The sequence below is a fragment of the Mastacembelus armatus genome, chromosome 23, assembly GCF_900324485.2.
Source record: "Mastacembelus armatus chromosome 23, fMasArm1.2, whole genome shotgun sequence".
NCBI classification, from domain to species: domain Eukaryota; kingdom Metazoa; phylum Chordata; class Actinopteri; order Synbranchiformes; family Mastacembelidae; genus Mastacembelus; species Mastacembelus armatus.
Window position 1 is genome coordinate 5,781,646 of NC_046655.1, and position 20,107 is coordinate 5,801,752.

The 20,107-nt window shown below is 42.4% G+C and overlaps 1 protein-coding gene across 8 annotated transcripts in view; it reads left to right on the forward strand.

The window, feature by feature from the left end:
- Positions 1 to 18,788, forward strand: part of celsr1a (cadherin EGF LAG seven-pass G-type receptor 1a) — a 71,262-nt gene extending 52,474 nt beyond the window's left edge. For 2 of the 8 annotated variants that reach the window (XM_026326675.1, XM_026326680.1), the window contains 27 exons: positions 1,627 to 1,793; positions 1,932 to 2,117; positions 2,210 to 2,326; positions 2,469 to 2,643; positions 2,736 to 2,877; positions 3,666 to 3,786; positions 4,006 to 4,189; positions 5,612 to 5,713; positions 6,651 to 6,745; positions 7,050 to 7,259; positions 7,531 to 7,714; positions 7,799 to 7,942; positions 8,047 to 8,230; positions 8,665 to 8,832; positions 8,980 to 9,106; positions 9,236 to 9,436; positions 12,018 to 12,192; positions 12,742 to 12,854; positions 13,114 to 13,193; positions 13,356 to 13,482; positions 13,640 to 13,765; positions 13,871 to 14,007; positions 15,612 to 15,712; positions 15,811 to 15,954; positions 16,059 to 16,316; positions 16,398 to 16,764; positions 17,506 to 18,788. In XM_026326675.1, coding sequence (XP_026182460.1) covers positions 1,627 to 1,793; positions 1,932 to 2,117; positions 2,210 to 2,326; positions 2,469 to 2,643; positions 2,736 to 2,877; positions 3,666 to 3,786; positions 4,006 to 4,189; positions 5,612 to 5,713; positions 6,651 to 6,745; positions 7,050 to 7,259; positions 7,531 to 7,714; positions 7,799 to 7,942; positions 8,047 to 8,230; positions 8,665 to 8,832; positions 8,980 to 9,106; positions 9,236 to 9,436; positions 12,018 to 12,192; positions 12,742 to 12,854; positions 13,114 to 13,193; positions 13,356 to 13,482; positions 13,640 to 13,765; positions 13,871 to 14,007; positions 15,612 to 15,712; positions 15,811 to 15,954; positions 16,059 to 16,316; positions 16,398 to 16,764; positions 17,506 to 17,533 — 4,163 coding nt within the window. In that variant the 3' untranslated portion in view covers positions 17,534 to 18,788. Of the gene's footprint in view, positions 1 to 1,626; positions 1,794 to 1,931; positions 2,118 to 2,209; positions 2,327 to 2,468; positions 2,644 to 2,735; positions 2,878 to 3,665; positions 3,787 to 4,005; positions 4,190 to 5,611; positions 5,714 to 6,650; positions 6,746 to 7,049; positions 7,260 to 7,530; positions 7,715 to 7,798; positions 7,943 to 8,046; positions 8,231 to 8,664; positions 8,833 to 8,979; positions 9,107 to 9,235; positions 9,437 to 12,017; positions 12,193 to 12,741; positions 12,855 to 13,113; positions 13,194 to 13,355; positions 13,483 to 13,639; positions 13,766 to 13,870; positions 14,008 to 15,611; positions 15,713 to 15,810; positions 15,955 to 16,058; positions 16,317 to 16,397; positions 16,765 to 17,472 lie in introns of all 8 variants that reach the window. The other 6 variants (XM_026326677.1, XM_026326681.1, XM_026326676.1 and 3 more) reach the window with 5 other exon arrangements.
- The last annotated feature ends 1,319 nt before the right edge of the window (positions 18,789 to 20,107 follow it).

Genomic DNA, 20,107 nt, shown 5'->3' on the forward strand with positions numbered 1-20,107 from the left:
TAAAAAGATGATGTATAAAATAGATGAAATTAATGACAATAATAAAATGAATGGTGATGGCCTACTGTACTAAACATTAGCAGGTTAGCATTGTCACTGTGAGCCACACACAGCTGTGAGCGTTGACCTGAGGAGTGCCTGTTTTTTTCCACTTCATGGTGAACTAAGCTTCAGCAAAGTAGTCAAACTAAAACCACTTCAGCTACCAGCTACTAGGAACTAATATGTGCTTTGTCTCATAATTACAGCCTGTGAGTGTGTGTGTGTGTGTGTGTGTGTGTGTGTGTGTGTGTGTGTGTGTGTGTTTGTGAATGCTTCAGGTGAAAAATGTGCCCTGAGGACTCGTATTGAATTTATGCTGCAGATTATACAGGAGGAAACACTAAATGCATGCTCTCATGAAAGATTGACCCTTGCTTTGTGTGTGTGTGTGTGTGGGTGAGTGGGTGGGCGTGTGTGTGTTTGCATGTTCGTTCCTTTATCTCTCTCTCAACATCCACAGGAGTCTATTCAGACTGTGTCATGTCTGTGGGATTTCGTGTGGATTTTCAGAATGTCTCTAGACATTGGATGTTTGCCTAAGAATTACTGCGTAGTAATCCATTAGACACAAAGTAGTAATTATATCACATGCAGGAAAAACATGGCCATAGATATTAGAGTGGAACTAAAGATGAACTAAAGCTTTTGGTCTTTATTTTGTCCCTCGAAATAAAGAACATATTTCCATTAACCCTCTTCCTTTATATAACAAAGACATATAAAGTATGTGTCACTTTCTGTTTCGCTTCACTGAAGAAGATAATTGCTGTATTTCAGACACAGTTGCTCAATTGGCTGTTCACTCATTATAAAACTGAAAGCCTTAGCATCATATGTACCGTATTTTCTGGACTATAAGTCACACTTTTTTTTACTCCTCTGGCTTATAATGTGACTTATACAGCAAAGCTACTTATATGTACGTGTTTAAAGTCATTTGGTTGAGTAGTCACTAGTGTTAGATGGCATGCTCGGCTCAGTTATTACTATAATATTGTACCACCAAAAAAAAATGCTTATGTTCACGCTAAACTACAACACCTAGTGTAACACAAGTGAAAATGTCCCCAAAAGAATGAGCTATACTGCAGACTGCAAAGTGAAGGTAATAAAGTCTGCAGCTGAAACAAAGTTTGGAGTGTCAGTACTCAGACAACCTGAGAGAGGAGGAGGAGACATCGCTTCATCTTCTCCCTGATGTTTGTGCAGCTGTTTAGCATTACTTGACACGGATGAATGAATTTATAATTGTAATGCGACTTATATGTTTTTGTCTGTTCAACAAAGCTGTTTTTGCTAAAAGCAACTTGTAGTCCAGAAAATACCCTGAAGGAAGAACAGCGTCTTTTTTCTCTTTTTGTATCGTAAAGCAATCCAGCAGATTTTCTGTGAAGTCTAATCTGTAGACCATACCTTCACAGCAGTGATCTCATACATTCACTGAAAATATTTGTTTCAACACAAATATGACACATATTTTACCTTAAGATGCTAATCAGAGCATCTTAAAACTCACCCACTGCTAAACACTAGTCAAGATTTGCCCACAACATGAGTCTTTTTCTTTCACTTGTCCTTCTCCAGTGATGCCATCCCCTCAGTTTTTCGATGGCAAAGCTGTGGTTTCCTGGAGCGAGCCAGACATCACCATCGCTGTTCCCTGGTACATAGGCCTCATGTTCCGCACCAGGCAACCTTCTGGCACCCTGATACAGGCCAATGCCGGGCCCTCCTCTACCATAAACCTCATGGTCAGTACAAAGCACACTGTCGACAGATTATTGTTTTTGCAGTGTTTTTTGCTCTTGAGTACTAATTTATTAATGCACAGCCAACTTAAAGTACTTTTAGAATGACTTATCAGATTTCTCCATCTCCACACCATCCAGCTGAGTGAGCAACAGGTCCGAATGGAGGTGTTGTTAAGACAGCAGCTGGTGGCATCCCTGAGCTTCCAGCAAGTTCGTGTCAATGACGGGGAGTGGCATCATGTACTGGTAGAACTAAGGAGCGTTAAAGATGGCAAAGACATCAAATACATGGCAGCTGTGTCCCTGGACTACGGCATGTACCAGGTACAGGGTGAACAGTATCACATCACAGGTGGTGAAGTACATAAGGTTACTTGGAGAAAAAGAGTCCTTAATCCCAATTTTGTGTTTTTAAGCAGAAGTTAGTAGAGATTGGTAACGACCTCCCGGGCTTGAAGGTTCATACTCTTCATGTTGGAGGTTTACCTGGAGAGGGAAACCATGTTAACAAAGGATTTGTTGGCTGCATACAGGTGAGTGTGTCTGTGTGTGTCTGCCAAAAAAATATTGCTTGAATAATGAAAAGCACAACTTCTTTTCTGGTTTTCTTTCTCATCTTTATTTTTCTCTCTCTTTCTTTTTTTGTATTTATCATGCTTCTGATTCTTCCATCAGGGTGTGCGTATGGGGGAGACATCCAACAATGTGGCCAACGTGAACATGGCTCAAGGCATGAAGATCCGTGTGGAGGACGGATGCGATTTGGCCGACCCCTGCGACTCCAACATCTGCCCCGACAACAGCCACTGCAGCGATGACTGGAGCACACACACCTGTGTCTGTGACCCAGGTAATACGCAAATACACAAACCCAAACACCTAATGTCCCCGTATAAAGTGTATGTTCCACTCAGTAAGGTGAATCCAATGCTTGTCCTGCAGGGTACTTTGGTAAAGAGTGTGTGGACGCTTGCCAGCTCAACCCATGCGAGCACGTTTCCACCTGTGTTCGCAAACCAAGTTCCTCCCATGGCTACACCTGTGAATGTGGACAAAACTACTACGGCCAGTACTGCGAAAACAAGTAAGGTCCCTCTACGTGTGTGTGTATGTGTGTGTGTGTTTATGAAGAACTATGTATTATGTACCAATAGCAAAAAGCATCATTTGTCAGTACGGTGAGCTTGATATTGTTTCTGAATGTGTGAGGGAGAGAGAAAGAGGAAAGAGCAGAGGGCACATGAATTAGGCAGCCCTGTTGGAGAAGCAGTCGTTTCCCACTAAATGCTGACCCCTATGACACGCATCGCTTCCTGTCTTAAGCAGGATGTTGGGTTTCCCCTCCACGCCTGACTGATCCTCCATAGGTGTTTAGTCTCTGCTGTCCTCATACTGCCACTCGTCCCGTATCAGATCACAGTCAGTCGGAGATTGCATCTCTTAAGAAAGTCTGTGTGTTTGTTTAAATGACTCGCTCTTGATCCATTTGATTTAAAACTCTAGAGGAAGTTTACTCTTGATTGAACGCGACAAAGTAGTTAGAGATAAATAGATTTTTACGAGCTGATACCATGTCAAAGCCTGACTGACCTTCAGTCTGATTTGTGTAAGACAATAAACTGAATATACAACACAAAATTACTTTTTTTCTTGTTATTATTCACAACACTTGTACAACACTTGAGTGTAAAAGCTGCAAGAATACATTTCTGCTAGATTAGGCAGCATGTTTGGATGGATGTTGTGTGCATATATCAGTTAGCTGTTTTTGTTTTTCCAGTCTATATTCGACTTCACTTTACATGATGTAAAACTCTTTTACAATGCAAACATGCTGACTCTTATTTAATATGTTCTTGTTTTTGATGACAGAGTGGAGAAGCCATGTGCTCTAGGGTGGTGGGGCAGCCCCGTGTGTGGACCCTGTAACTGCGATACCAGCAGAGGATTTCATAAAGACTGCAACAAGACCACCGGAGAGTGCCGCTGCAAGGTAAAACATATGTAACCTGGCATTTCACAGCTTGACAGGGAGTACAAGTGAGGTAAAGGTGGGTAAGCATAGGAGAATACAAAAAGTTGGCTTACTATTGTTTTTTGTGCAGTTTTTAAACCCAGCCAAAAAAGCAGTGGCTTCTGTTCAAAACAACTCATATTTTTCACTTTTTAGCTAAGTCAGTATTTTCTTAGTCAGCTGCTCTTTCCTCTGCAGGAAAACCATTATCGTCCAGAAGGTGAGGATACTTGCTATCCCTGCGATTGTTTCTCTGTCGGCTCTGAGTCTCGGACCTGTGACCCCAGCACCGGGCAGTGTCCCTGTAAAGGAGGAGTCATAGGTCGTCAGTGTAACCGCTGTGATAACCCCTTCGCTGAAGTCACCCCCACTGGATGTGAAGGTTTGTCAATTCATATTTTTGTTTTGATTATGTATTTAAAATGTCACCTTTCTTAATTTGATTTGATCTTTTTCCAGTGATGTCCTGCAATTTATAGGCAAAAAACAGTCAAATTAATTTTGATCCTATTAAACAGAAAATTAAGTGTCAGAAATCATAAACACAAATTTGTACAGTTGAAATAAGGACCTTAAATTCTCCAAAATTTGTCTGGGTATTCTCATATTGACAAATTTACACACACACCATGATCAGTCCTGTAACAGCCAATTTCTAATAGACTCATGCATATCTGAAGTGATAAATGAATAACAGGGATTAGTGTAACTCATTAAGGTAAAACACATACTGTATGTGATAATGCTTTCAAACTACATCATTTTCTGTTTATGAAAAGCCAAACCATGCAGCTCAAATAAAGCAACTGTAATATTTCTGACATGGACAGTAATGGAGAAAAAAAAAGAGAGAGAAGCTGTGTGTACAGTATTAGTCCTTTAAATGGTCTGGTTCACAAAGAGGGTCCGGATGAAGCAATGAAGTGTCTGTAGGAGACAAATAGTGTCGCTCACATCTGCTGGTGCTGCAGTTGAGCTAACTTCACCTCTTTGTCACCACCCAGTCAAGCAGAAGAGGCGAGTCTGGCTAGTGGGCTAACTTGGCAGAGGGACCGCACACAAACAATACAGTAAAGAGGAATAGAAGTCAAAGCCACAAAGTCTCTAAGAGAAAATGAATGTCACTGTGCTGACTGTTTGACGCAATGAGAAGCTCTTCACGGTCTCAGAACATGCTCAGACTTTTAATTGAAATGAACCAATTTGTTATTTTTTGTTGTCTTTATGTGATATTTTCAGGTTGATGTGATTAAATAGTTTCTGATTCAGAGAAGCGGTGAAGGGATGGGTCACTGAGATGTGACCGTCCGTGGCAGGCTTCATAGCAGGCTGTCGGCTGTATAGCCAACACAGCCCAGCTGACAGGGAGACACTCAGTAAATCTGTGGTTATGTCACTTCTGCCTAATATGATGATTGAATGTGTTGTGTGTGTGCGGTTACAAACATTTACTTATTTTATTCCAAGTACAAGCTCAAATGCAACAGTAGGAAAGATATCAGTGAGATACTATAGCTCCTAGGATACCCAGATATTTTGAAATATATTATGTATCACAGCTTGTGAAACTGCTTTTGAGGATTCATTTGGTTAAATGTCACCGTGTTGGTCTGTCTGGCTGTTTCATAAGGTGGGGTGGATTGGTTAGGTAAAGTTAAGGTTCAACTTTGTATTTATGATGTATTTTATCTCTTGTCAAAGTAAGTAACATATACTATAATGCTCTTAAACCAATACTTACTGTGTTTAAAACTACACTGCAACCAAAATGTTCTGTTTCTATCATCTTTGCTCCCCTCTACAGTGGTATACGAGGGTTGCCCTAAGGCGTTTGATGCAGGCATCTGGTGGCCCAAGACCAAATTTGGACGCCCTGCCGCCGTGAACTGTCCCAAAGGGTCCATCGGTGAGTACCTTCATATTCCTCCGATGACAAAATGTGGAGTAATTATTTAGCTCTTCATGTCAAATGAAGCTTCTCTGCCTCCAATGTATGGAGACAAGAGTTTCAGGCCAGTGGAAAAGTTTAGATCAAGGTCACTGAGAAGATGGAGCTCAAATGTTATCGTCCAGTTTCAGAGAAATATGTACATTAAGGAAATGATTTGGCATTTTGACTAAACTAAGGCTCTCTGATTGGTCAGTTGATGTGCCAGTCATATAGAGGAGTAATCTGTGGAGACTGCAGTAATATTTCTCCTCCACCTGTGAGTCTGTGTATTCGTGTGTGTGTGAGGGGATCGAGGTGAACTCCGAACTGATCTGTTCCCAGTAAAGCACAATCACTTCAGTAACTGCCGTCACCATGGCGACCCCTTTGTCTCCTACCCAGAGTCACTGGGGAATTTATTTGCTAACGTAGCTCGTCGCCCTCGCTTAGCTCCAACTGGCAACTCCTTCAGCTGTTTCTTCCTGCACAACAAAAGCCTGAGAAGAGACTTTGCATTTGGATAAAGTCTTTTATCAGACTGAATCAGGGTGGAACAACTTTAAACCACTGGAAGTGTTTTACATTCAACCACAGCAAATATTCAGTATCTGATCAAATGATGGTTCATTATCATGTGTGTGTCTCTTATTTTTTGATAGATAATATTGTATTTGTATCTTTACTATCCACTGCACTGTAGTACTGTGGTGATACAATATATGCATAATGACCCATGAATACAGACTGAGATTAAATGAAATTCATATTTTCACATCTATTTTTCTCATCTTTGTAATATCCCTTTGTGAATATGTTGTTCTTGGTATTTAGAACAGCTGCCTCCAGTGTATCAGATAAATACATGTGGGGAATTGACTTGAACTTCATTTTTCTTTCTCCTGTTTTTTTCCAGGTACTGCCATTCGCCACTGTAGTGAAGAGAAAGGCTGGTTGGCGCCCGAGCTCTTCAATTGCACCACCATCACCTTTTCCCATCTAAAGAAACTGGTAAATGCTAATCAAAATAAAATCTGTCATACCGTCACTTTAAACAAAAGACGTTGTACGCAAAAATATGCATTGTGCGGGAGCTGATGTGCTTGGAGCACAGTGTAATTTGATTACCAGGCTTAAGGAGATTTCTTCGTCTATTGTGTTTGAACCTGAAGCTAATACCTTGGGACTGAACTTCTCAAAGTCTCCCTAATCCTGGGATTGACCAATTTCTATTATGTTTCATCACACCCACACAGCTTTCCTCTGCCCTGACCTGCTTGCTCTCTTTTCATCCCTCAACCCTGTGCTCTTCCAGAACGAGGATCTGCGACGCAACAGTTCGAGGATGGACAGCGAACGCTCCAAGATCATTGTGCGAATGCTTCACAGCGCCACCAATAACACTCCGCATTACTACGGCAACGATGTGAAGACGGCAGCCCAGCTGCTGAATCACGTGCTGCAGTACGAGAGCCAGCAGGCGGGCTTTGACCTCACCGCCATGAGGGATGCAGAGTTCAATGAGGTAGAAACGTACAACAACACGATATGACGATCAACTTTAATTTAGTGACGTTTAGTGGAGTTTTCAGAAGGGGTGGGCTAAATTACAACTGAAATGAATGAAAACCCAGTGAATCCCAGTCTGTAGCATTGAGAGCACTGGTGACACACTGCCCTCCACTGATCCGTCACCGTAGGTGTCTAATACCTTTACCTTTGCTTTACTTACTCACTTCACAGTCTTCAGTACAGAGGTACATTTTCATCTGTGTGATTTGTTTATTTTTTTTCAGAACTTGGTGCGTGCAGGCAGCGCCATACTGGATCCTGACAACAAGGAGCACTGGGAGCAGATCCAGAGGACTGAAGGTGGCACCGCACACCTTCTCCGCAACTTCGAGGACTACGCCAACACACTGGCACAGAACGTCAGGAAAACCTACCTGAAACCCTTCACCATCGTCACCGACAACATGAGTGAGCAGATGAACAGAAAACCTACCACTTGAAACCGGGACACATTATTATACATCACATATTGTTTTTATCTCTGTCCTCTAGTTCTGACCGTGGACTACCTGGATGTGTCGGACCCAGAAAGGGCAACATTGCCTCGATTCCAGGACATCCAAGAAGTCTATCCCAAAGAGCTCGGGTCCTCCGTCCACTTTCCCCAGTTCAACCTGCGCACTCAGGGCCACAGAGGTAGGACCAGTGGCAGAGCTTCAAATGTGTTGTACCTGCTCGAGGTTGAAATTGAAATCACAGTCAGTGAATTTATCTATGCATCTTCTTTCTGTCTAACCCAGTGGAGCCCACTCCCGCCTTTCCAACTCAGACCGATCCCCCAGTGGAGGAGGAGCACACAGTGTCTGATAGGAGAAGGCGCCACCTCGAGCCAGCTGCCCTTCTGCCGGTTGCCGTGGTGATAGTGTATAAATCACTGGGAACACTGCTCCCGGAAAGATACGACCCTGACCGCAGGAGTCTTAGGTAGACTATTGACATATACAAAAAAAGATCAATCCACTGTAATTATGCTTAATATCAGGCTTTGAATAAAATAAAAGTTCAGGTCTATGCACATTATGTGCCTTTGTCAGACACTAAACAAGCAAGTACAGACAAACGTTCTTATGTCTTTGCTAGGATTAAACTTCGACATGTAATCCAGTTAGATAAGTTGCAATCAAGGCCCAAAAGAGGGGAAAAGAGCGCCCACGCTATCTGAAGTCTGAAACTCTGTTGTATATGTGCCGATGTGTATAACATTCACTATATACTGTAAAACTGAAGAAACCCTGCGTCACATGAAAATATTTAATCTTTGATGATAATAAGTGTTCTAAATATTTACTTTAGGTGAGTTTGAAAGAACCACCCTGTCACTTTCATACATAGTTGTATTTTTTTCCTTGTGTTTCTAGGGTTCCCAACCGTCCAGTGATCAACACAGCCATAGTGAGCACCACAGTCCACAGCGAGGGTCTGCCTATCCCACCCATCCTGGACCCCCCTATCACCCTTGAATACACCCTGCTGGAGACGGAGGAGAGGACCAAGCCTGTCTGTGTCTTCTGGAACCACTCTATTGCGTGAGTTGGACTTATAATACATATTCCACTTTTCCTGATATAGTGAGTAGCTCAGACGTTCACTGCAGATAAAGATGCTGTCATAGTCCTGCTTGTTATTAGCATTCTGGTGTCTACTGATGTGTGTGTGTGTGTGTGTGTGTTTAGGGTTGGAGGAACAGGTGGTTGGTCCTCTAAAGGCTGTGAGCTGCTCAACAGAAACAACACCCACATAAGCTGTCAGTGTAACCACATGACCAGCTTTGCTGTGCTGATGGATATCTCCAAGAGAGAGGTACCTCTAAAAATATCTGTAATTTCAGCCCAATTCTACATGTAGAATATCCATCTGATGTTTGCTGTTTTCTCTGTGTTTTATTTACTATTAACCTTTGCCTTGATTTCTGGGAATTACTTTCCACAGCATGGGGATGTTCTCCCCCTGAAGATCGTCACTTACACCACGGTGTCGGTCTCACTCTTACTTCTCCTCCTCACCTTCATCCTGCTGTGCCTCTTGCGACGGCTTCGCACTAACCTCCACGCCATCCACAGGAACCTGGTAGCGGCACTCTTCTTCTCTGAGCTTGTGTTCCTGCTCGGCATCAATCAGACAGACAACCCGGTGAGTGTATTTTAGGCCCCAGTGCCTGGACAATGGATACACTTCGCTGTGTATCTACAGCTTATACTCTTTGTTTAGGGCAGTGGCAGGCATACCCCCCATCATGTTGCAAATGTGTTTATTGTGTTTTTATTTCAATTGGTAATAATCAAACTGGGTATTGTTACAATAATGAGATTTAGATGGGGAAAAAAGAGACTTTCCATATATTGGACACAGACACAAACAGGTTTATGTTTTTCCTGTGCTTGTGATGCGTTAGGACTTGATGGAGGATGAAGCTGTCTTGCTCTGGTGTTTACTGTATTAAAAACTGCCAGGTATATAAAATATTTGTTTGGCCTGCAGGCAGCCATCTAATGTTGTGTTGACAAGGCTTTTAAAGGTTTACTGGGCCAAGGCCTACCTGTGAGTCTGTCTTTATTTGACAGATTATGTGCTTGACTAATGATTGTACTAGTTGTGGAATGTGCTGCCAAAGCTCAATATGAGTTGGTTTTGCTGCACTGGCAGCCCGGGCTAAAAGTGATATTGTTAATGTAAGCCTCTGTGATTGAAGAGACGTAGGATGCAGTCTGAGATAGTAATCATTTGAAGTTCAGAATCATCTGTGGTTCGGTTAAAGTAGCAACCAGAAACATGCTTCGCACATATACATATATTCATACAGTAAATGATCGAAGAATGCTTTGAAGTCTGCTGACATAGACCTACAGACACACACACACACACACACACACACACACACACACACCATGCTGTGACTGGTACCTGTCTCTAGAAGCAGGCCTCAGGGCAATAGACCCTGGCAAATGTTTCCCAAAACAACTTCTTAGTTTTCACTTCATAAATCTCTCACATGTTCATGGTGCAGAAAACACAGTTAATCCGCTAATTGATGGGTGATCCCTGTTTTGTATAGTGATGAAGTTTGGAAAGTTGATAGGTCTTATGAAACATAAGGACATATTTAAAGGAATCATTCACATTTCATGAAATCGCACTTTTCTGCTTTGTTGCCGTAAGTTAGCTAAGTAAATCAGAGTAAAGGGCTGTATCAGAATTGTTGATTATGTCATGTGTGTATGTTTAAAATGGTTATCTGCCTCAAATATCCAGTATCAGTTGTGATATGTTATTATCATTAGCACCCAACAGCACAAAGACTGGAAACATCTTGAGTGTAAAGCTCACAGATTATATCACTTGTTTAATCCAAACAAAAATGGTTGGTTGGTGGTTGAAATGGATGCTACGTTATCTTAGCTACCTGTCTAGGCTTAAGTCTTTCAATTCCACTATGTTTAAAATAATAAACGTATGTGTCCGTTCTGTCTGATTTGGCTAAATCAGATTCCCACAGTCTACACGGGACAACACAAGATTATCAGGTCCAACTGTCCTCCCTGTAACACTGCCCTGGGTTGTAACTGCCAACCCCCAACCCTCATCCAGCTAGAAAACTTGAGTCTGACCATCACCGTTTTGGTTGAATGACCCTCAGCTGCATCTCTATGTATGACCACATGTCAACAGAAAAAAAGTTCTTTCTAAAAAAGAAAAGGAAGAAGGTGGCAGTCAATCAGAAAATATCTATTGAATTGGGATTTTAGGTTGTTACATAATGAGCACAAACTTGTCTTACATACCACAAAATATGCATAACAATTAAGCATCCCCTCTGCATTTGGAAACATATCCAGCTCCTGTTCCAAGTATGAAAAGGGGCCCAGAGCTCTTCAAAAAATCTTCCCACAGCCTTCATACCCATATTGTCAACAGCTCATTTCTGACCAATCAGATGAGATCAGCTGCTTTCATCACTGCTGGGTGATCTTTCCTGATTCAGCTGTGACAACATGTCATACCAAAGAACCAGGGTAAAAGTTTAGCTGCTTGTAAGTTTACAGATTGCAGATAAGGCGTCTATTTTTTTCTTATAGAAACATTCTGACTCACAGTATTTTGACTGGGATGAGGGGCACCCACACACTAAAACACAACCACATGGAGCATTACCTGCACCGGGGTGGATTTTTGTGAAGACTCAAAGCCAAGTCTACAGGGAGTTTAAAAAGAGAAAGAGAGGGTTTAATCTGTTTTGTTAAATTTCTCTGGACTCAAAAGTGCATATCTGTGTACAATATGCATGCATGCCCTCCAATGAGTGATTGTGGGTGGGTGTGTGTGTGTCTGTGTCTGTGGAATGCTGTCAGTGTATGCCCAGAGCTATCTACGGGATGATTTATAACCCTGTCAAAGTAGTTTCTTTCTCTCTCTGATCTCCAAAGCAATTCACAACATTACTCAAATACAGTATCTCAGCTGCAGGGACATTCCTCTATTACAGCAACAGACCTGGAAACAGGGAGGGAAGGACATATGGGGAAAATGGGAGATGAAATGTGTGGAAGGCTAAATCATTACTGTTACATAAATCGACACTTTTCCTGAAGATGTTGGAGCTGTCGGGGCTGACAATATTGATTCTTTTAAATTCTTGTTCTACCTAAAGTTTTCTTTTCCTTTTTCTGTTTTGTCCCTTTTCTCATTATTTCTCCTCTCTCTTACCTCCCTGTAGTTTGTGTGTACGATCATAGCCATCCTCCTGCATTACTTCTACATGTGCACCTTTGCCTGGATGTTCGTGGAGGGGCTGCATGTCTACCGCATGCTGACCGAGCTGCGCAACATCAACCACGGACACATGAGGTTCTACTACGCCATCGGCTGGGGGATACCGGCTATTATCACCGGTGAGACCTGCACTCAAACTCTCACACAAGCTCAGAGTAATGAGTGATGTAAGGTGGCAGTGACAGAGAGGTTCATGCTGCAACTTGTCGTGTGACGATCGTGGGAAAATGATTGAACAGGAGAGATTCTGGGGGGTGGGGGGTAGAAACCCTTTACATAGATGTCTATAATATGTTAAAACAGAAGAAAAGCATAAATCGCATATAGAAAAAATAAGTTTGTCTTGACAGGCCTACAAACTCAATAATTTGTTGATTTATTTGTTTTTATAAACACCTTTACAGCCTCTATAGATAACATCAGTCATCTGATAACTCCAGTTAGCACCGCTTCATTACACCTGCTATTTACTGCACACTTTTGATGCACTGGCAAACTGTGGTAGTACTGAATAGCAGCAGAGCTTGGAAGTTGGATTGATTTGGGGAAATTGTATTAGGAGGAAAATTTGGGGAATTTTTAATGCAGCTAATAAAATGTTTTTATTTTAAAACTGTAATGCTCGATATATATATATATATTGTATCATATATATATGCTGTGTGTAGGTCTGGCAGTGGGCCTGGATCCTCAAGGTTATGGGAACCCAGATTTCTGCTGGCTCTCTGTCCATGACACACTCATCTGGAGCTTCGCAGGACCCATCTTTGTAGTCGTCCTGGTATGTGACCCTTATTGAATTGAAACTAATGGTGGTGAGATGTGAATAACCAGTCATGGTGTGCAGTGACAGAAAATGCTTTCTTATTGAAGATCATGTGAAATTCTGTAATGTCACAGCCACATATGTAATGTGGAGTTACACATCCTGTTAGTTTGAAGTTGATCCACACTTTTAGTGACATATACAGTCAGAAATAGATGTAATTCTGTGCATCAAAGTGATTGAATTAAACTAACTCTACTCTCCCTGTTAATAGGTGAACATAGTGATTTTTATTCTTGCTGCAAAGGCTTCCTGTGGTCGCAGGCAGAAGGCTATGGAGAAGTCGGGAGCTATGTAAGTTTTAAGTTTCACATTAACCCATAGAAACACATCAGTGGTAAATAGGATGTGGGTATTTACATTTTCGAAATAGCTGATAATAATTAGCATGAATCTACTTGGTGCATCTCAGGATGCTGGGGCAATCTGATCGTCTGTGTGTGTTTCCCTCCTCAGTCCTGCGCTGCGTATGGCCTTCCTCCTGCTGCTGCTTATCTGTGCCACCTGGCTGCTTGGCCTGATGGCGGTCAACAGCGACGTAATGACCTTCCATTACCTGTTTGCTGTCTTCAGCTGTTTGCAGGTAACACATTGTTTACAGTATGTTTCACCTCTATGGCTTCTCAGACTCTACACACCTTTTATCAAGTACAATCTGATTAAGGTTTATTTCCATGCATACATACAGGTCTAACCTTTGTCATCCTTTTTGCTCAATATCTGATTTGCTTTCTTTACAGGGAGTCTTCATCTTCTTCTTCCATGTCATTTTCAACAAAGAAGTGAGGAAAAACCTCAAGAACGTCTTCACAGGAAAGAAGAGCATACCAGATGACACAGGCACTACGAGGGCGTCTTTGCTCACAGTGAGTGAACACACACGCATAGTTTACCATATTTCTCCTAAGTGTCACTACAGTTAGTTTAAATGGAAAATACCTTTTTTTTTTTTTTCTTCCTTCCATCCTCAGCGTTCTCTCAACTGCAACAACACGTACACAGAAGATGGCCAGCTGTACCGCTCAGGCATCGGAGAGTCCACCGTCTCCCTGGACAGCACGCTCAGGTCAGCCAAGAGCCGCAGCAGCTACCTGGCTTACACACTCAGGTACAACACGCTTACTCACTGCATGTCTCTATCTGCTGCGCTGCATCTCTAAATGTATGTACGCCTGCGCACGCGTGTTTCTGTTTGTCCGGTTCAGTTTCTTTGGACTTTTGCACATACTGTTCTCTTTGTACTGCCTGCATGCCTGCTGATGTGCCAAGTGACTCACACACGCTAACACACCCAAAGCCCATGATTTATGCACACACTTTATGATAGCACACATCGTGTCGCCCTGCCTGTGCTTTCTGCCTCATCCAAGGCAAAGAGAAGTTTGGCTGTCGAGTGTCATTATACTTGGAGGGCGCTTTTCTCTTTCCTTCCACACATGCATGCTGCCACATGATGGCAACTGAATGTTGCGTAAAGGCCCGAGCTGAGATTTGCTAGTGCATGGAGTATGGCTTTGTAGCAAATCCCCACACAGACATACACATAGCAGCTGTCACAGATACCCAGGAAAAGGGACTACAATATTTACTGTAAATCCATTCACACACTCATCCAAGCTGTGATGTCGTTCTGTTTCATTTATTGATAGAATAAACTGCTTATACTGTTCACATGGAATTTGACTTTATTTAACAAAGAAGACACGAAGTGTAGAGTCAAAATTGTTTCAGCCAAAAAAACATAACCTTCATGATTTATTTTAGCTGGTGACATTGACACTTTTCATCTGAAGCTAATCTCACCTGTCTTGTACACCTGTATGTTTGGAGTGTATCATAGACATGTTTTCACAGTAGTGAGGTGTTACATATACCTGGTGTTTTGAAGAGTTTTATAGAGCCAACCTTAGGTCTGACTGTACGCCTTGGCTTGTAAAGCTGTCATCTGGGTAATACGAGCTGATGCTAGGGGTCAGCGAGAGCAAAAGCGCTTGGGGGGCGGTGGGCAATGTGGCGTGCTGCGAGACAGGCAGAGTAAGAGGAACAAGGGAGGAATGGGAAAAGACAGGAGCGAGATAGGGAAAAGGTGATGGCGGAGGAGTTGGGGTGGCGGAGAGGGGGTGCTGACACTGTGTCTGTTTCATGGGAATGTAATACAGACACACATACCTCTTCCCTGCAGCTGTTGGCATGTTTTCAGCTGCTTCCAGAAGCTTCTTCTTAGATCAGGCATCAGACAGGTCAGAGTCTCAAGTAGCATTTTTGCCCTCCAGCCAATATCTCAATCTAACCTGGAACACACAGCGACAAGTGAAGAGGAGAGAGAAGAATGTTATCAAACGTTGTAATTATTGATGCATCTAAAAGGAAGTGGCAAAAAGCTGCTGCTGTGTATTTATACTATAAACAGATGGAAACAGATCATGATGCAAGTATAACAATAAGTTCTTCATTTTACCCTGGTGCAGCCATATCTACCAAAACCACATTGTATTATTTGTTCTGGTCTTTATTGTAGCCATCAACAGAGGTAAATGTTTTGTAAGGAGAGATGTCTGCTTGTGCATTAACTGTCTCAAACCTCAAGTTGAGGCATGAATTCATTGCAAGCGACGTTGTACTTCCCCTCTCTCTTCTTTATCCACTTCTGGATTTTCACTCCCATTTCCCTCTGCCCTCCTCCCCCTCTCATATCTGCCTTTATCTGTGTAGGGAGGAGTCAGGTCAGAAGCCCAGTGTCTCTTCAGGAACAGCTAAAGGACACACTGATCTGGATGGACCTCTGTTCCACAGAAATGGCGCCAAGGGGGATGGTGAGTTTAGTTTTTTTGTGTATCATTAGCCACTTGTGTCCATTACTCGATGTATTGTTTTGATCTGTTCTATTCTATTCTTTCCTTGTCCCCATCAGACTCTGACTCAGACAGTGAGCTGTCAGTGGACGAACACAGCTCCTCCTACGCCTCCTCCCACTCCTCCGACAGTGAAGAAGATGACGTCGACGAGAAGCCGAAGTGGAACAATCAGAGGCAGCCCATTCACAGCACGCCAAAAGGTATGAGTGGGCCAACTGAGATGAAAAACAGAACCTAGAAGATAAATTAGAAAATAGAAAATTAGAAAAAAGACTAAAATTTGGTCTCCTTTCTCCCATATTAGTAGATTCAGTTTCAAATCACGTGAAGCCTTACTGGCCAACGGAGACCACCACAGCCAGTGACAGCGAGGATCCCGGCGTGGCAGACCGGCTGAGAGTGGAGACTAAGGTGAATGTGGAGCTACACCCTGAGAATAAGCTCAACCACATTGGTGAAAGAGAGAGGGAGACACTCCAGGAAAGAGATAAACATACACCCAGTAAAGACGCAGCACCACCCAGCCAACCCATCGGCAACCACCAGCCAGAGCAGAGAAAAGGTAAGAGAAGAGTGATCATTTAAATGAAGTGAAGTGATCTTGCTGGATTTACACTGGAATAAACCCTGTGTTCCCTCTCAGGTATCTTAAAGAACAAGATCAGCTACCCCCCTCCCTTGACTGACAAGAACATGAAGAACCGTCTGAGGGAGAAGCTGAGTGACTACAACTCCCCTACCATCACCTCTTCTGCCCCCAACAACCACAACCCATCCCCCCCATCTGTCAACATAATGACCCCTTCGTCCCGACCACCCTCGCTGACCTCCAATGATGGAGGTCGCCCCGGCAACCATGAAACCAGCTCCCTCATCAAACCACCCACTGCCCCTCGGCCACAGATCTCTGCTGGGACCCCACTGACAACCACCTACCGGGAGACCAACGGGGGGGTGGCAATGCACTTGAAGTCAGGGACGGTGAACGGAGGAAATGAGTCTGACTCAGAGTGAGTAGTCTTGGAGAGTTGGCACGTAACAGTCAATAATTTCTTTATTTTGCATCACTCTAATGCTAATACAAACATCACCAAATGTATGCTGCATCAGAAGTAAGGCCTTGAATCCTGAAATGTAGACCACTTTATAAAGCATGCAGAATCAGTCAAAGTTTGAAAACCTTATTGTTTGACATTATACCAACCAATGCAACAGTGCATGTACCATAACAGGATCCATACTTAAAGGAATATTTCAGAATTTTGAGACATAAGCTCATTTGCTTGTTATGCTGAGGTGACATGAAATGGTTGATAGCACTCTCTTATCTGTTCGCTGAGTATGAAGCTAACACCAGGAGGGGGGGAGTTGTTCCATGTAGATAGCGCCAAGCTAGCTTTTTCCCTCTGTTTCCAGTCTTTGTGCTAAGCTAAGCTAACCAGCTAATGGTACTAGCTCCATATTCAGCGTACAGATAAGACAGTGGTATCTATATTCTCATCTGCCTCTCAGCAACAAAGAGAATCCCAGAATGTGTTTCTATTCCTTTAATGAGAGCATGATAATATGACCACCCTGCTCAAATGCTGCATGATGACTTTCCTGCATCCCTGCATTCACTTGCATGACGTCATCTTCCTTTTGTTTTCCCTAAACCCTACCTCCATGCATCCCCACATCCCTCTTCTCGCCATCCCTCCATTTGTTTCCATTAACAGCGGCAGTAACGAGACTTCGATTTGACCTGTTAGGAAAACTGAGACCAGCCTGCCCCTGTGAGAGGAGGAGCGAAGAACCTGCTGGGGGAGGATACTAGTAAATGCTAAAATGAAAGAACCAAGAAGACTAAGGGATGCTGAAGATCGGATGAACCAGTGGATGATCTGTCCATCCATCCCTCCTCTTATGTTCCTCTCTCTGGAGAGCAGTATTAAATGCAGACTTTTAAGACTGCCTGAGACAAAATAATAAGCAGAGATAACGGAGAGATGTCAGAAATAATAAAGGGAATGCTGCGCTGGACTGTAGAAAGAGAGGAAGAAATGGAACTATGCGTGCCAAAACAGGTAAAGGAGTCAGAAGATGAAGAATGCTCCCAGAATGCATTGCAAGCCCCAAAATGATCATGGTTATGAGGGGTCTCTGAGTGGTCATCACGTCGCCTTTCCTATAATCAGGGAAAGTCAGGAAATCTTGGCAATACTTTCTTTCTCATGGAGAAAGGTAGATGTACAGTATAATCTCTGCGTATGAATCCATACATGCTGGTACAGTTTTATTTGTAGTCCAAAAGGATTTCATGGACCGAATTACACAACCTGCTCTCGCTGACTTTTTAATGCATCTGACTCATCAATACTGGACGACACTATCACACACCAAGTGCTCTTTTCTTCTCTTTTTTTACTCCAAGACAGGCTTTCTGAGCCTCTCAATGCAGTGCATTCAGAGTGTAAATAATGTGTGGATATTGTTAAAGTTAAGAAATGACCTATTTTGTATTTCAGCTGTAGTGTGGAGGAGTTGAGTCTGAACTAAAAATCATCTGCCTGTGTCGAGAACGCTTTCCTGTTGTGAAAGTCACCCGATGTGCTGGTTTAATTGACTGAGAACAATAACTCATGTGCCTTCGTCCTGGCCCGAGGCCTTACACACCCTCACACACACTCACGGAATTAGCTTTGGGTTGGTTTTAAGGTGAAAACCGCATGCAGCATATTTTGCTAATCATATATAAACACACACATGATAAATTAAGCAGGACTCTTGCTGCTGTATGTGTGTGGACCAGAATGTCCCAAGTACATGCACACAAAGAACAGTGGGCTTAAATGAGCATTAATTGTGTGGAATGGAGAGGAATTTCCCCCTCTCAGTTTTTCAGTTCGAGCACTATATAAACCTGAAGCCTTCTTCCCCAGTGTCCATCCTGCCTGTTTGTCCAATGCAGTCCTGGTTACCAAAGCCATAAAATACAGTAAATGTGCAGATTAGTTTTGGGATCAGGTCGCTTTCACTCAGTTTAATTCCAAAACAGTTTAAAAAAGGACATCTGCTGGTCTTTGGTGGCATAAAGTGTGACATAGAATGAGACGAATGTCTGAGTCTGAGTTCAAAGTGAAAATGATGCCTGATCTGGTGCGTTTTGCAGCTAATATAAGGCAACTTAAAGTACATTTGTGTACCCAAAACCAATGCCTTCGTACTACACATGTACACCCCCAGTATTTTGCCCTTCTTTTATCATTGCTGTTGATTTATGTCCTTGTGTTGTTTGTTTTTTTATGATTTGAGACACTGGAAATGTTTTGTAACATAATGTATATTTATTTTTTATGGTTTCAAGACACTGGAAAGAAAAGATGATTGTGACTGTAAAATTAAAGATGACATGATGAATTTTTAACTACCTTGTACAGCGTCTTACATATCTTTCGGTTGGAAGGAAGCAGGGCCAGTTGGAACCTGTACACTACTGAAGAAAAATTAGGTAACATCACCTTCTTGGATCCAGCAAGTAATGAGTAACAGAAATTATTAGTCAGCTTGATTTTTGCTTTCAAAATAATTCTTTTTTTTTTTTTGAGAAAAGCTAAACATTTGAGACCAATTTTCCAGGCATGTTATTGCTGTGGAGTTTACATAATAAAGTACTCCTGTTATGACAGCGGGTAAAGATAAGTGTAGATAAGAAGGAGGAATAGAGAGACAGATAAAAGCATAGAAAGCTGGAAATAATCCAGTAAAGATGACTGATTTCAAACAGAGCAGCACCCTGGAGGGCTGTGTATACTATGGATGTGTTGTCCATACAAGGTAAAGTGGAGGGAGAGCAGTTTTACTGTCTATCTTGTGCCTAGTGATCATTCCCCGACTAGTGTGATTCAGACTATTGAGTAAACCAGTGTCAGTCATTACATTGTGGATGTAGGCTAAATGCTTGACTGCCTCATTTGACTTAGAGTCAGCCTGAAGCTAGGGCATATGAAGTTAGTGTGTATCAAACTGGGTGAACAATGGCAATGGTTAAGTCACCTCAGTTTGATCTGCATTATCTCTGGGCATGATTTCTACACTGTATTATATGAATCTTAAAACATGCCTTTGGATCCACCTTGTTCTTAATTGACAGTGATGTCATACACTAAACTTTTACCCTGTATTATTTCTTCCACAGACTTTGCTCTTGCATTCCAGGTAAGCCGCCTATATGGAGCCCCTCACTTTAAGATTTATCTGTAGGAATTAGTCTTTAGCCATATGTGGCAGACTAGGGGAGATGGAAGTGAATATTACTACAAACTAAAAAAACAGCGCTTTTCTCTCTCATTTTTTCAACTAGATTACCTGGGG